This window comes from Gobio gobio (genome assembly GCF_949357685.1).
Source record: "Gobio gobio genome assembly, chromosome: 19".
Classification (NCBI taxonomy): Eukaryota; Metazoa; Chordata; class Actinopteri; order Cypriniformes; family Gobionidae; genus Gobio; species Gobio gobio.
In genome coordinates, this window is record NC_137112.1 from 14619878 (window position 1) to 14633548 (window position 13671).

Here is a 13671-nt window from a genome sequence, read left to right on the forward strand (position 1 = left end):
AATCATCTCTCCCACGGTATAGAGAGTCTCAAAGGAGTCTGAAAAACAAAATATGAGAAATATATGAGCTTGCTGGATCCTTTGTTTTATATTAAAAATAACAGTGCAAACAAGACAATAATAATACTGTTTAAAACAATGTTGGAGAAATAATGTCTGTGGATTGAGCCTTACTTGGCTTGACGCCGGAGTGATCTGGATCAGGTGATGATGGACCAGGATCGGGTTCTGGCTCCAGATCCGCTGGAGGAACAAACGGCTCCACAACATCCTCAGCACTGAGACAACAGCAGAGGAGCGAGCGCCTCATAGCCTGACACACGTTCCTGAAGAAAGAACGATCTCCTTTCCTCTTCTTACATTCTGCAGGTTTTTCTGAAATGAAGAAAACAAAACTGAATTATTAGAAACATCTTTGACGTCAAAATAGGCAATGATATAATGACATACCTTACATTTTACTGTTAAATCCAGAAAAAAATAAATAAATGTGCCTGTACTGTGACTGTCTTACGCATGAAATAGCAAAATCTCCATCTGTACACTTTACACCGCCCAGCTTTATTTCAGTCTCACCTGTTGAGCTCTTGTTCACTGGTGAAAGGCCATTTGAAGTCTCCGTTGGCTCGACGGGAACTTGACCTGGCAGCAGAGGCCACATCCACTCTTCGGGGCTGTCGGACCAGGACAAACTACAGTGGCTGCAACTGCCCTGTTCGCTTAGGCTATCCGATCTATGGCCACTCCACTTCCAATCGACGATGTACGAGCCTCGGCTGCTGAGGCTCAACGACTCGCTACAGAACCACCTCACTATATTGTCAGAGAGGGACAAAGATGATTTGGACATATTAATAATCAAATTGTTACTTTATTTTTTTTCCCCAACTTTCTATTTTCAAAGACACATTATTTGTTAACTGAGCCATAACTTCTTCAATAAAAGCCTATTCTGACCTCTGCGAAGGAGTTTAGATGGAGTGGACGGACGTCCATCGTCCTGGCTCAGCCGGCTGCCGCTCTGCCACTCCCTCTTCCTGTCAGTCTGACCTGTGGACACAGAAACACAAAACTCAGAAGACAGAAGTGCTAAATGTGTAGAAGCTCCTGGATCTGTGTCTGGGTCCGGTCCTCAAAACCGCGTCTCCAAACCTCCTGACCAGCCATCTGAGAGAAAGTGGCTCTCCTGGATCTGGAGCGGCCTGAGGCTGGAATTTTTCAGTAACATTAGGGGAGAGTGGGGTGAGTTGTGCCAGTTTTTACTCAAAGTGACTTTAAAGTGAGGCCATGACAGTAATGTCTTCAACTTAAGAACGTACATATATTTCAGGATGTGGTGCATCCCTGAGAACAATAACTTTGGATCTGAAATAAATTGTTTCAGAAATATAGCTTTTGGGGAAAAAAGTGGTCTCGTGGCACAACTTGCCCCTGGTGAGGGGTAAGTTGTGCCTTTGGGGAGAATACGTTGGGGTAAATTGTGCCAGTGATTTCTGAAGTAAAACAGAACATTTTAATGTTATGAACTGTAATGCTATATGAAAGCAAGACAAATTCAATACAAAATTACTAATTTAAGGTTTATTTAGATATTGTCACCCTATTAAACTGTTGGAATAAGTCATATTTTGTAGTTTTTGGGAAAAGACAAAAAACTTCAATACACAAACAATATATGATATTTGTGAATCATTTCAGCCAAAAAGGCTTTGGCAATAAATGCCTGTTGGCACACATAGAAAGCTGCCTGTCAAATATGTAACATATAAGAATAAAGTGAGGCTCATTTCTAAACATCCTATTGTGACTAAATTTCTCTTTATTAACAAAACTGAAATCAGTGTTAGCTAAATGAAACAAATGGCAGGTGAGTCAAACACTGATGAGGCATGCCCATCTCCTCACTTCTCCAGATTATCCCCTGTGGGTACGTAGATCTAGGTGGTCTGGATCTGGCCTTACTACTTAACATCCCACTTGTCAATGCTGCAGGGGAATATAAACTTCTGCTCTCTTCTGGCTGTACCAACAAGTTTTTGGGGTATGGGTAGTTTCTTGAGCACCTCTAGGGATGACTCCTTCATCGTTTTCTTTCAATGTAAAGATGGACTTTCCATCCACAGACTTCTTTCAACTTTGGCACAAATCACCCCAGACTCACAAGTTTGTAAAAACTAGCATGATCCAGCAGTTAAGAGCTAACATCATGTTAACTGTATAGACTCATTGTGTAGCCTGCTAAAGCACTAAAACATGTGTGAAATGTTTTCAAACTTGTCTATAATTGTTCAGACGCTACAATCAAAAAACCGTGATCAGAGAAATTTTACTTTGAGAGGGAAAAATACCGTTTTTTGGGCTAAAATGTGCTAACCTCTCATGCCACATGTCTCCCTTCTTTAGAGGATGAGTAAAATTGATGGCTTTTCAAAATGATGTGGTCACATGACCAATTCCTTCTATGGTTTTCCAGAAACAAATGGGTGGAAGCAGGCCCATCGCAAGGGGGGTGCGAGGCCCTGTGCGAACGTGATGTGCCAGGCCCGGGGGTATAGCCTTTTAACTGGGGTCTACTCTGTTGCTATAGTGACGAACAATTTGTTGTTTATGTGGATATTTAAGAAAAAAAAATCGTATATTCAGTTTAACAGCAGGTTCAAGAAGTTAAACCGTGTAACTGAACTGGGCAGTGCGCACATTTTTAAGCTAAAAATATGTTCTAAATTATGAAGGGGTCAAATGCGTTTGCAAAACGCCCAGAATGCACTTGAATTAGTTTGGACTGCTCTCTCACTGAATCATCAGAAGCCATTTCTCAGTCGGTACAATTATAAACAGACAGTATTGAGAGGACCAGCGCTGTTTTTCAGTATTTCCTCTGTGAAAATGAACAAAATGGATGTCTGACAATTTCGTTGCTTTTTGCAGTTTTCAGATTTAAAAAACGTTTAAAACGTCTCGAGATAGAGCTTTAGTTAGGTTATGCTTATTTAACTTTAATAGTGTTAAATAAAAAACCTTTTGTGCATACCGTCAGATGAAATGCAAGCGTCTGTGCTTTCTCCATCCATGCAATAAATGCACATGCTTGAATGAGCGCACATTTCTAGCGTATTTACTTGAACTTCGTAGGTAATATCTATGGTTTGACCCATGTCAGAGGCGGCCAAAAATCTGAAATTTGAATGGACTGGGAATAAAGCTCTATGAACTTGACGTGCGATGCCCCCTGACTGACATGTATGCGCATGAATCACTGTCACACGCACAGAGAAATGGGCTATTGCAAGTTACTGCATAATACATTTTTAACAAGCAGAATAATAAAGCATCACCATACACACTTTTAGCTATGTTTTTTTAAAACTATTATAGTATTTTGAAGGACAAAAACATGAACTTTAACTATTGGCTTTACATCATCAAGTCAGCTGTCGTCTTTACTTTTGCGCGAGGCCCTGTGCGGTCGCACGCTTGGCACAGCCCTTGCGACGGTACTGGGTGGAACTACTTCCCCCCTGGCACAAATCACCCCACTCTCCCCTACATCCCATAAACAAATGAAAAACCTAAAGCACTCACCGCCTGTTTCACCCATCATATTCGCCATCGACCTCCTTGTCCAATCTGGAATAAAAGCAATACAAAACACAAAACACAACACAACAAAACACAATACAATACAATAAACTCTCCTCAAAAATACTCCTCCCAGAAAAGAAAAAAAGAAAAGAAAAACAAAAAATTAATCAAACTCGAAAATAAGAAAAGAACAACAAGATAGCACTATCCTTAGAAATAATAAGAACTAAAACTCAAAAATATAACTCTGTGTAAAGGATATCTCTTGCGATGTTCTTCCAGAATACAAAGTCTTGTCTCAGGAATCGTCAAAACAGCTTCAAAATCTCAAAGTCAGCACAGAAAATATTCTGCAAAAGTTTGTGAATTCGCCTCGTCTCTCTCAACAACAGATCGAGATCGGTGTGCATGCACAAGAGTCTGAATTCATAACATGCGTCGGCGTCGCCATAGCAACTAAAACTCAAATAATTCATATGAGCAGAGCACGTGACCGCGCATCGATCTGAACACATTTATTGAAGTTACAAACTTAATCTTTAATAAAAAGTCTGAAAATGTTTCATTGACTCAGTTCAAAACTTTGATTCAGTGATTCCTCTGCATCATCATCACTCAGAAATGCTAGATATCTCTGCAATTAGACGTCCCCGTTTTCCGGAAATGTCCCCGTTTTACAGCTCGTTCAAAACAGCCCGCATATGGCATATACATTGCAAAAAAGCCCAACATACAGCAGCTGCTGGAGCAATCGTGTAGTGATTATTTCTCCAGCAGATGGCGCTGTGAGCTACGCTGACTCTACTTGGTCGCGCGCGCCGCTTCATGATGAACGTAACCGAGAGCAGAGCGCCATTATCGTCAAATATCACAAGAAACATCGTTATCACTTTCATGGTAGTAACACACTAACCATTCATGTTAAATTACTGTTTGCATGTGCTTTATAACAGATCCTCAACGGGGTGCGGGATTGTTTTGTCCCCAAAAGTTCCACAGTCACAAAGCAGCTCACAACAAATACATAAATGCAGAATACACATACTTAAACACATGCTTAAAATAAGCCTAAAATGCAAAATAACAAGACAAATTAAAGATAGAGTTATTTTCAAGCACAAACGTAACAAAACATTTAAAGTAGAAAAAGAAGAAGTAATTTATACAGTATAAACTTGTGAAAATGAAAGTATTAAATACAATTACATTTGTTAAATAGTTTATTTGTATAATGTGTTTTTGTTAAGTCATGTTCTAATATTGTTTTGAACGGCTTGTGATTTACAGTGGTGGTTTTACTATTAACTGTTTTCATTGTTTGATTGTTTTTTTGTTTTGTTTTTGCGGGTGCGGTGAATTGTATTAAAACCAGACCAACTAAATCATAATAATTATTCATGTTAATAATAATATAGGGAGCCCACAACGACAACAAAAAACATTCAAAAATATATTGTCCCCGTTTTTAATTAATCGACAGGCCCAATAACAAATGAGATTTCTTAGTGATATTTTGACCACTCAAATAGGAAATGTCCCCGGTTTCCATTTCAGAAATCTGGTCACCATACTCTGCATGCATCAAAATGGGTTGGTAAATACTTTTATTTATTTTTACTATATTTTGCTATATTATTGCATATGAATCAAATAATGTTTCCTTGTATTAGTTTAATGGTGAATTTTTGTAGTTCTTATATTTTAACTTGTTTCAGGGTATTAAAATGTAAGGTTATATATGTGTGTGTTTAAAATCAACACAAATTCAACAACATTTTTTTTAACACAAATTAAAGAAAATTAGATTTTTTTTGCAGTGTGACTAACACTTATTTCTATCCAGCGATTCATGGCATTCATGTCAATAATGTCAACAACAACAAAAATTATTGAGTCATGTACACTAGTATACAATGCCTGTGTACCCTCTATAAGAAAATCTATTTATGCTGTTTTATTTGTTCTCTTTCTCATTGTTCCTAAAAATATAAAAAATAATATAGGCCTATATAAAAATGTAGTAGGCATATGCATCCCTAACCAGTCTTAAGGGAAAGTTCACCCAAAAAATAAAATTCTGTCACCACAAAGATATTTAGAATGTTTGTAACCAAGCAGATCTCGCCCCCCATTTGACTACCATAGTATTTTTTATCCCTTTAAAAAGCCCAATTATTCCTTAGAATAGCAGTGATTTGGAAAATGCTGTTGTTATGGTCTGAAGTGTTAAAATGGTCAAATGAGACCTTGTTTGTAACCTCTAAAATAGGCCTACAGTTTTGATTTTGATTTTTTGAATTTCATTAGGTTTGATTCAAATGGTAAATACAGACATTTGTGATCTTTGTAAATATCCAGTGCAGTTTTAGTCTCATGAAATTACAAACATTAGTCTTGCTTCATGTCAGAGAAGCTGATTTAAGGGCACAACACAGATGACCTCAGTGTATGTTGTCTTCCAGTGTACACCACTAAGCTGCTGATTAAAACCCCAAACTGTTGCTTTAGACATAAATGAAGATGCAAAGGCCATAAAAGGATGACATTTCTCTTAACATGCCATTTGAAACCTTTAAAATACAACATGTATGGCAAAAGGTACAAAACATTTAAAATTAACATGATTACATAATGAAGAGTTAGACGTACATTTATTTTAAACAACTAAAGTCAGAAAAAGTGACCTTTAAGTTAAAACATACAGTATGCTTTTATATTTGCATTACCACCTATCTTAAGTGTGAGCATTTGACAGAGGTTTTGTTTTTGTTGATAGATAGACAGACAGACAGATAGATAGATGGATGGATGGATGGATGGACGGACGGACGGACGGACGGACAGATAGATAGATCTGTGTGCTCGTGTGTTTGAGTAAACGCTAGTGATAGTAGCTTCACGACGGGACGCCGTCACCTTACTTCGGGAGGGGAATTACCTCGAAGTATTGAAATTGTGTTAGATGTATTCGAGAAGGGAATTACCTCGAGATACTGTAGTTTTATATTAACAGAATTGTCCGTGGTGAAGTCAGATAAACGGATTGAGAATTCCCGCGACAGAGGTGAACCAGAAGGGATGTTTAGCTGTTTGAAATGCATTGAAGTTAAACTGATAACTGAATGAAATGAAATAAACTCTTATGGTGTAAAGTATTTTTGGTGTTCTTCTCTGTGTAATGATATTAGAACAGCATGCGTCACTGAACATTTAAACAAATTCCAGCATTAAACAAACAAAACAATGAAACTAACAACTTGGGACGATGAACGGGATGTTACAACACCGACATCAGGGCTACAAACACACAACTACACCAGGATGGCACATTTTGCCGGCATTTATGCTGCGTTCCAGGCAGGTTTCTGAGCCCGTAAGTTACGACTTCAAACCACGACTCACGACTTTGTAGCGTTCCAGGCAAAGTCACGCCGAACTGCCTGAGCGGTAGCTTGATGTAAACAAAGCGTGGCGGACCGTACGGGGCTTATGCTCATTTACAATCACTTCTATCGCCAAAGGTGCTCACTCCTTGCTTACTTGAGGGAAACGGAGGAGAAAAGCGGCGCATAAGGCAAGAGAAGCTGTTATACCTTTTATTTTATGTATCTCTGTATGTATATCTGGAAATGTATTTGGTATTATTTTATTCTTGCACTCAATGGCCTGAAAACGAGCTAAGGCTAGAAAAGCTGCTGATAATGCACAACATTTGCGGATGAATAACGTTAGAGCAATACCTTAATTTTAAAAAACGATTTGGGTTTTAATGTACGACTTTCATAAACACCGCATCCGTAGGGGCTGCCATTGTTGCTTCGCGGGCTAATGTGACGTCAGAGCTCGTAACTGGGAGTACATCGATCTAGTACGAGTTCACGGGTGGGAAGTCACGGGTTTGACTGGTGCACTTTCATGGGAAGAAGGTTGGAAAAACACGGGTCGCCTAGAACTCGGCATTAGTTTGTGTGTATGTGTAATGGTGGAAACAGTTTGTTGTGTGCACATGCCCATGTTCAGTCCCTTCAAAATAAAAGTCCGGGGCCACAGTCAGTCTGTGACAACTATATAAATAAAGATGAGTTGTTCTAACTAAACAAAGCAAATGTGGCTGTGATGACTTGATGACTCTTTCCAGTCTTCGGTCTCTCGTGTTCTCGCTCAGACGTGGGCCGGCTCTGATCTCTGGTGCGGCGGCTTGGGTTCCTGTCAGGTCGGGGTTGGACTTCAGGCTTCGGGTCAAGTCTCGAGCTCAAGCGCTCCACCAAGGACAGCAAGTGTTATTTCCTATCCAATACAAAGATTATATGAACATGTGAACTCATGAATGTTTTTTTAGAGCTGATTTACAACAGAACTGAATTCTTGCAATTGCGTCACTGATTGTGTCATTTTCCTGTTTATTACTGTGAAGCCGCTCTGAAACAATCTGTATTGTATAAAGCGCTGTATAAATGAAGCTGACTTGACTATAACAATGAACACACATTTGAAAACCTCACTACAAATAATCCAGAACTGAAGATAAATGATAATAATCCTACTCTGTCTGTTAGACTTCCTCACACCTGAAATCACTGATCGAGTGAATCTCCTGCACTTCTCCTGAACTTCTCCAGATCATTTCTAATCCACTCATGTTGTAACATCTGCTCTAACGTCGGCCGTTTCGTTGGATCCCGGGCTAGGCACTTGCTAATCAGATCTCTGCATTCTGTACACATTTTATTAAGGAGCGGCTGGTTAGTCATGACCATGTGACACGAACGTTGGCATCTATGAAAACAGCATCTGATGAACAATAAACTGAATGTATTTCAACTTGAAAAATCTTACATACTTCACCTTTACCTGTTTCTAAACAGAGCCTTTGCTTTATGTGTGTGTGTTTATATATGTTATCAATATTTTTCACTCACCTTTGGATACGTTGGAGTTCTGAAATGCAACTTTGGCTTGTGTGATTTCCTTTGTATTGCCAAAGGGAACACAAGCGTTCATCATCTCGTACAACAACACCCCTAGAGCCCAGACATTTGTTGGGATGGCGTGGAATAGAGGTTCAGTGAAGACTTCAGGCGGGGTGTAACTCAGTAATCCTGTAAGCAAGACATTTGCACATTGTTGAGCAATTTCTTCAAAGCATCAAATTATCAGAAAGTCAATACATCCAGGTTTCCACACTCCAAAAATACTCACCACAGTATATGTTGCTCTTGTAGCCATCGTCACTAAGTAGCTGACCGCAGCCGAAGTCTATCAGCTTGAGCTCTAGCGTGTTTGTCTTCACCAGGAAATTCTGTGGATGAACGTCATTATGAAAAACGCCATGCTCGATGCAGTGTTGCACTGCCAGCACAGCCTGTCTCATGATGACCCGAGCTGTGGTTTCATCCAGTGGAGGATCACGAAGGATGAAGTGGAGCAAGTTCTCGCAGGGTTCAGGGAACTCCATTATGAGGTCGAATGTCCGAGGATGTTCAAACCAGTCGTACAGTCGGATGACGTAGGGGCTTGTGGGTTCTTGCCTCATCATGAGCAGCAGCGCCACTTCTGTTACGAGAGGTGTGGGATGCCCGGGCTAGAGAAAAGTAGTAGACAGAAGGTTAGCTGGGTCAAAATCTGAAGAAAACATATCATTTTTAAATGTACTTTTCTTTGATCTTTATAGATACGATCATCAGAGCCTTTCCAGGTTTACTGATCTATTACATTTACACCTAATGCTTCCTCCAGGAGTATTGACTACAGTAATCAGCACTTAAACAACAAATACACATTTAACTTTTGACCAACTTACAATATCAAGATAACGATCGTTGTTGATCTTGCGCATCTGCTTGATGGCAATCTGCAAAAAAAAGCACAAAAAAAACAATGTTCAATAACAGTAACAGTGTTCAAACGCCTGTTTGTACAATTCAGCAAGATTGCTTTACCTTTTTGCCATCAAGTTTCCGTGTTCCCTTGAACACTCTTCCGAATCCTCCGGATCCAATCATCTCTCCCACGGTATAGAGAGTCTCAAAGGAGTCTGAAAAACAAAATATGAGAAATATATGAGCTTGCTGGATCCTTTGTTTTATATTAAAAATATCAGTGCAAACAAGACAATAATAATACTGTTTAAAACAATGTTGGAGAAATAATGTCTGTGGATTGAGCCTTACTTGGCTTGACGCCGGAGTGATCTGGATCAGGTGATGATGGACCAGGATCGGGTTCTGGCTCCAGATCCGCTGGAGGAACAAACGGCTCCACAACATCCTCAGCACTGAGACAACAGCAGAGGAGCGAGCGCCTCATAGCCTGACACACGTTCCTGAAGAAAGAACGATCTCCTTTCCTCTTCTTACATTCTGCAGGTTTTTCTGAAATGAAGAAAACAAAACTGAATTATTAGAAACATCTTTGACGTCAAAATAGGCAATGATATAATGACATACCTTACATTTTACTGTTAAATCCAGAAAAAATAAATAAATGTGCCTGTACTGTGACTGTCTTACGCATGAAATAGCAAAATCTCCATCTGTACACTTTACACCGCCCAGCTTTATTTCAGTCTCACCTGTTGAGCTCTTGTTCACTGGTGAAAGGCCATTTGAAGTCTCCGTTGGCTCGACGGGAACTTGACCTGGCAGCAGAGGCCACATCCACTCTTCGGGGCTGTCGGACCAGGACAAACTACAGTGGCTGCAACTGCCCTGTTCGCTTAGGCTATCCGATCTATGGCCACTCCACTTCCAATCGACGATGTACGAGCCTCGGCTGCTGAGGCTCAACGACTCGCTACAGAACCACCTCACTATATTGTCAGAGAGGGACAAAGATGATTTGGACATATTAATAATCAAATTGTTACTTTATTTTTTTTCCCCAACTTTCTATTTTCAAAGACACATTATTTGTTAACTGAGCCATAACTTCTTCAATAAAAGCCTATTCTGACCTCTGCGAAGGAGTTTAGATGGAGTGGACGGACGTCCATCGTCCTGGCTCAGCCGGCTGCCGCTCTGCCACTCCCTCTTCCTGTCAGTCTGACCTGTGGACACAGAAACACAAAACTCAGAAGACAGAAGTGCTAAATGTGTAGAAGCTCCTGGATCTGTGTCTGGGTCCGGTCCTCAAAACCGCGTCTCCAAACCTCCTGACCAGCCATCTGAGAGAAAGTGGCTCTCCTGGATCTGGAGCGGCCTGAGGCTGGAATTTTTCAGTAACATTAGGGGAGAGTGGGGTGAGTTGTGCCAGTTTTTACTCAAAGTGACTTTAAAGTGAGGCCATGACAGTAATGTCTTCAACTTAAGAACGTACATATATTTCAGGATGTGGTGCATCCCTGAGAACAATAACTTTGGATCTGAAATAAATTGTTTCAGAAATATAGCTTTTGGGGAAAAAAGTGGTCTCGTGGCACAACTTGCCCCTGGTGAGGGGTAAGTTGTGCCTTTGGGGAGAATACGTTGGGGTAAATTGTGCCAGTGATTTCTGAAGTAAAACAGAACATTTTAATGTTATGAACTGTAATGCTATATGAAAGCAAGACAAATTCAATACAAAATTACTAATTTAAGGTTTATTTAGATATTGTCACCCTATTAAACTGTTGGAATAAGTCATATTTTGTAGTTTTTGGGAAAAGACAAAAAACTTCAATACACAAACAATATATGATATTTGTGAATCATTTCAGCCAAAAAGGCTTTGGCAATAAATGCCTGTTGGCACACATAGAAAGCTGCCTGTCAAATATGTAACATATAAGAATAAAGTGAGGCTCATTTCTAAACATCCTATTGTGACTAAATTTCTCTTTATTAACAAAACTGAAATCAGTGTTAGCTAAATGAAACAAATGGCAGGTGAGTCAAACACTGATGAGGCATGCCCATCTCCTCACTTCTCCAGATTATCCCCTGTGGGTACGTAGATCTAGGTGGTCTGGATCTGGCCTTACTACTTAACATCCCACTTGTCAATGCTGCAGGGGAATATAAACTTCTGCTCTCTTCTGGCTGTACCAACAAGTTTTTGGGGTATGGGTAGTTTCTTGAGCACCTCTAGGGATGACTCCTTCATCGTTTTCTTTCAATGTAAAGATGGACTTTCCATCCACAGACTTCTTTCAACTTTGGCACAAATCACCCCAGACTCACAAGTTTGTAAAAACTAGCATGATCCAGCAGTTAAGAGCTAACATCATGTTAACTGTATAGACTCATTGTGTAGCCTGCTAAAGCACTAAAACATGTGTGAAATGTTTTCAAACTTGTCTATAATTGTTCAGACGCTACAATCAAAAAACCGTGATCAGAGAAATTTTACTTTGAGAGGGAAAAATACCGTTTTTTGGGCTAAAATGTGCTAACCTCTCATGCCACATGTCTCCCTTCTTTAGAGGATGAGTAAAATTGATGGCTTTTCAAAATGATGTGGTCACATGACCAATTCCTTCTATGGTTTTCCAGAAACAAATGGGTGGAAGCAGGCCCATCGCAAGGGGGGTGCGAGGCCCTGTGCGAACGTGATGTGCCAGGCCCGGGGGTATAGCCTTTTAACTGGGGTCTACTCTGTTGCTATAGTGACGAACAATTTGTTGTTTATGTGGATATTTAAGAAGAAAAAAAACGTATATTCAGTTTAACAGCAGGTTCAAGAAGTTAAACCGTGTAACTGAACTGGGCAGTGCGCACATTTTTACGCTAAAAATATGTTCTAAATTATGAAGGGGTCAAATGCGTTTGCAAAACGCCCAGAATGCACTTGAATTAGTTTGGACTGCTCTCTCACTGAATCATCAGAAGCCATTTCTCAGTCGGTACAATTATAAACAGACAGTATTGAGAGGACCAGCGCTGTTTTTCAGTATTTCCTCTGTGAAAATGAACAAAATGGATGTCTGACAATTTCGTTGCTTTTTGCAGTTTTCAGATTTAAAAAACGTTTAAAACGTCTCGAGATAGAGCTTTAGTTAGGTTATGCTTATTTAACTTTAATAGTGTTAAATAAAAAACCTTTTGTGCATACCGTCAGATGAAATGCAAGCGTCTGTGCTTTCTCCATCCATGCAATAAATGCACATGCTTGAATGAGCGCACATTTCTAGCGTATTTACTTGAACTTCGTAGGTAATATCTATGGTTTGACCCATGTCAGAGGCGGCCAAAAATCTGAAATTTGAATGGACTGGGAATAAAGCTCTATGAACTTGACGTGCGATGCCCCCTGACTGACATGTATGCGCATGAATCACCGTCACACGCACAGAGAAATGGGCTATTGCAAGTTACTGCATAATACATTTTTAACAAGCAGAATAATAAAGCATCACCATACACACTTTTAGCTATGTTTTTTTAAAACTATTATAGTATTTTGAAGGACAAAAACATGAACTTTAACTATTGGCTTTACATCATTTAGTCAGCTGTCGTCTTTACTTTTGCGCGAGGCCCTGTGCGGTCGCACGCTTGGCACAGCCCTTGCGACGGTACTGGGTGGAACTACTTCCCCCCTGGCACAAATCACCCCACTCTCCCCTACATCCCATAAACAAACGAAAAACCTAAAGCACTCACCGCCTGTTTCACCCATCATATTCGCCATCGACCTCCTCGTCCAATCTGGAATAAAAGCAATACAAAACACAAAACACAACACAACAAAACACAATACAATACAATAAACTCTCCTCAAAAATACTCCTCCCAGAAAAGAAAAAAAGAAAAGAAAAACAAAAAATTAATCAAACTCGAAAATAAGAAAAGAACAACAATATAGCACTATCCTTAGAAATAATAAGAACTAAAACTCAAAAATATAACTCTGTGTAAAGGATATCTCCTGCGATGTTCTTCCAGAATACAAAGTCTTGTCTCAGGAATCGTCAAAACAGCTTCAAAATCTCAAAGTCAGCACAGAAAATATTCTGCAAAAGTTTGTGAATTCGCCTCGTCTCTCTCAACAACAGATCGAGATCGGTGTGCATGCACAAGAGTCTGAATTCATAACATGCGTCGGCGTCGCCATAGCAACTAAAACTCAAATAATTCATATGAGCAGAGCACGTGACCGCGCATCGATCTGAAC

The 13671-nt window shown here is 39.8% G+C and overlaps 1 protein-coding gene across 1 annotated transcript; it reads right to left on the reverse strand.

Annotated features, from left to right (window-relative positions):
* Positions 1 to 6140: 6140 nt before the first annotated feature.
* Positions 6141 to 9610, reverse strand: LOC307142968 (serine/threonine-protein kinase pim-2-like). Its single transcript, XM_079844203.1, has 5 exons — positions 9522 to 9610; positions 9383 to 9433; positions 8782 to 9163; positions 8502 to 8681; positions 6141 to 7869 (listed from the first exon to the last, which is right to left on the reverse strand). The coding sequence occupies exons 1-5, from the start codon at positions 9582 to 9584 to the stop codon at positions 7835 to 7837; spliced, it is 711 nt and encodes a 236-aa protein (XP_079700329.1). The 5' UTR covers positions 9585 to 9610; the 3' UTR covers positions 6141 to 7834.
* Positions 9611 to 13671: the final 4061 nt, after the last annotated feature.

Excerpts from the sequence above, each read along its gene's own strand:
- LOC307142968 (XM_079844203.1), bottom strand. The coding sequence starts at position 9,584 with ATGATTGGATCCGGAGGATTCGGAAGAGTGTTCAAGGGAACACGGAAA. Across the intron at positions 9,434-9,521 it reads GGAAACTTGATGGCAAAAAG|ATTGCCATCAAGCAGATGCG; the intron begins GTAAAGCAATCT and ends TTTTTTTTGCAG. Across the intron at positions 9,164-9,382 it reads ACGATCGTTATCTTGATATT|CCCGGGCATCCCACACCTCT; the intron begins GTAAGTTGGTCA and ends ACTTTTCTCTAG.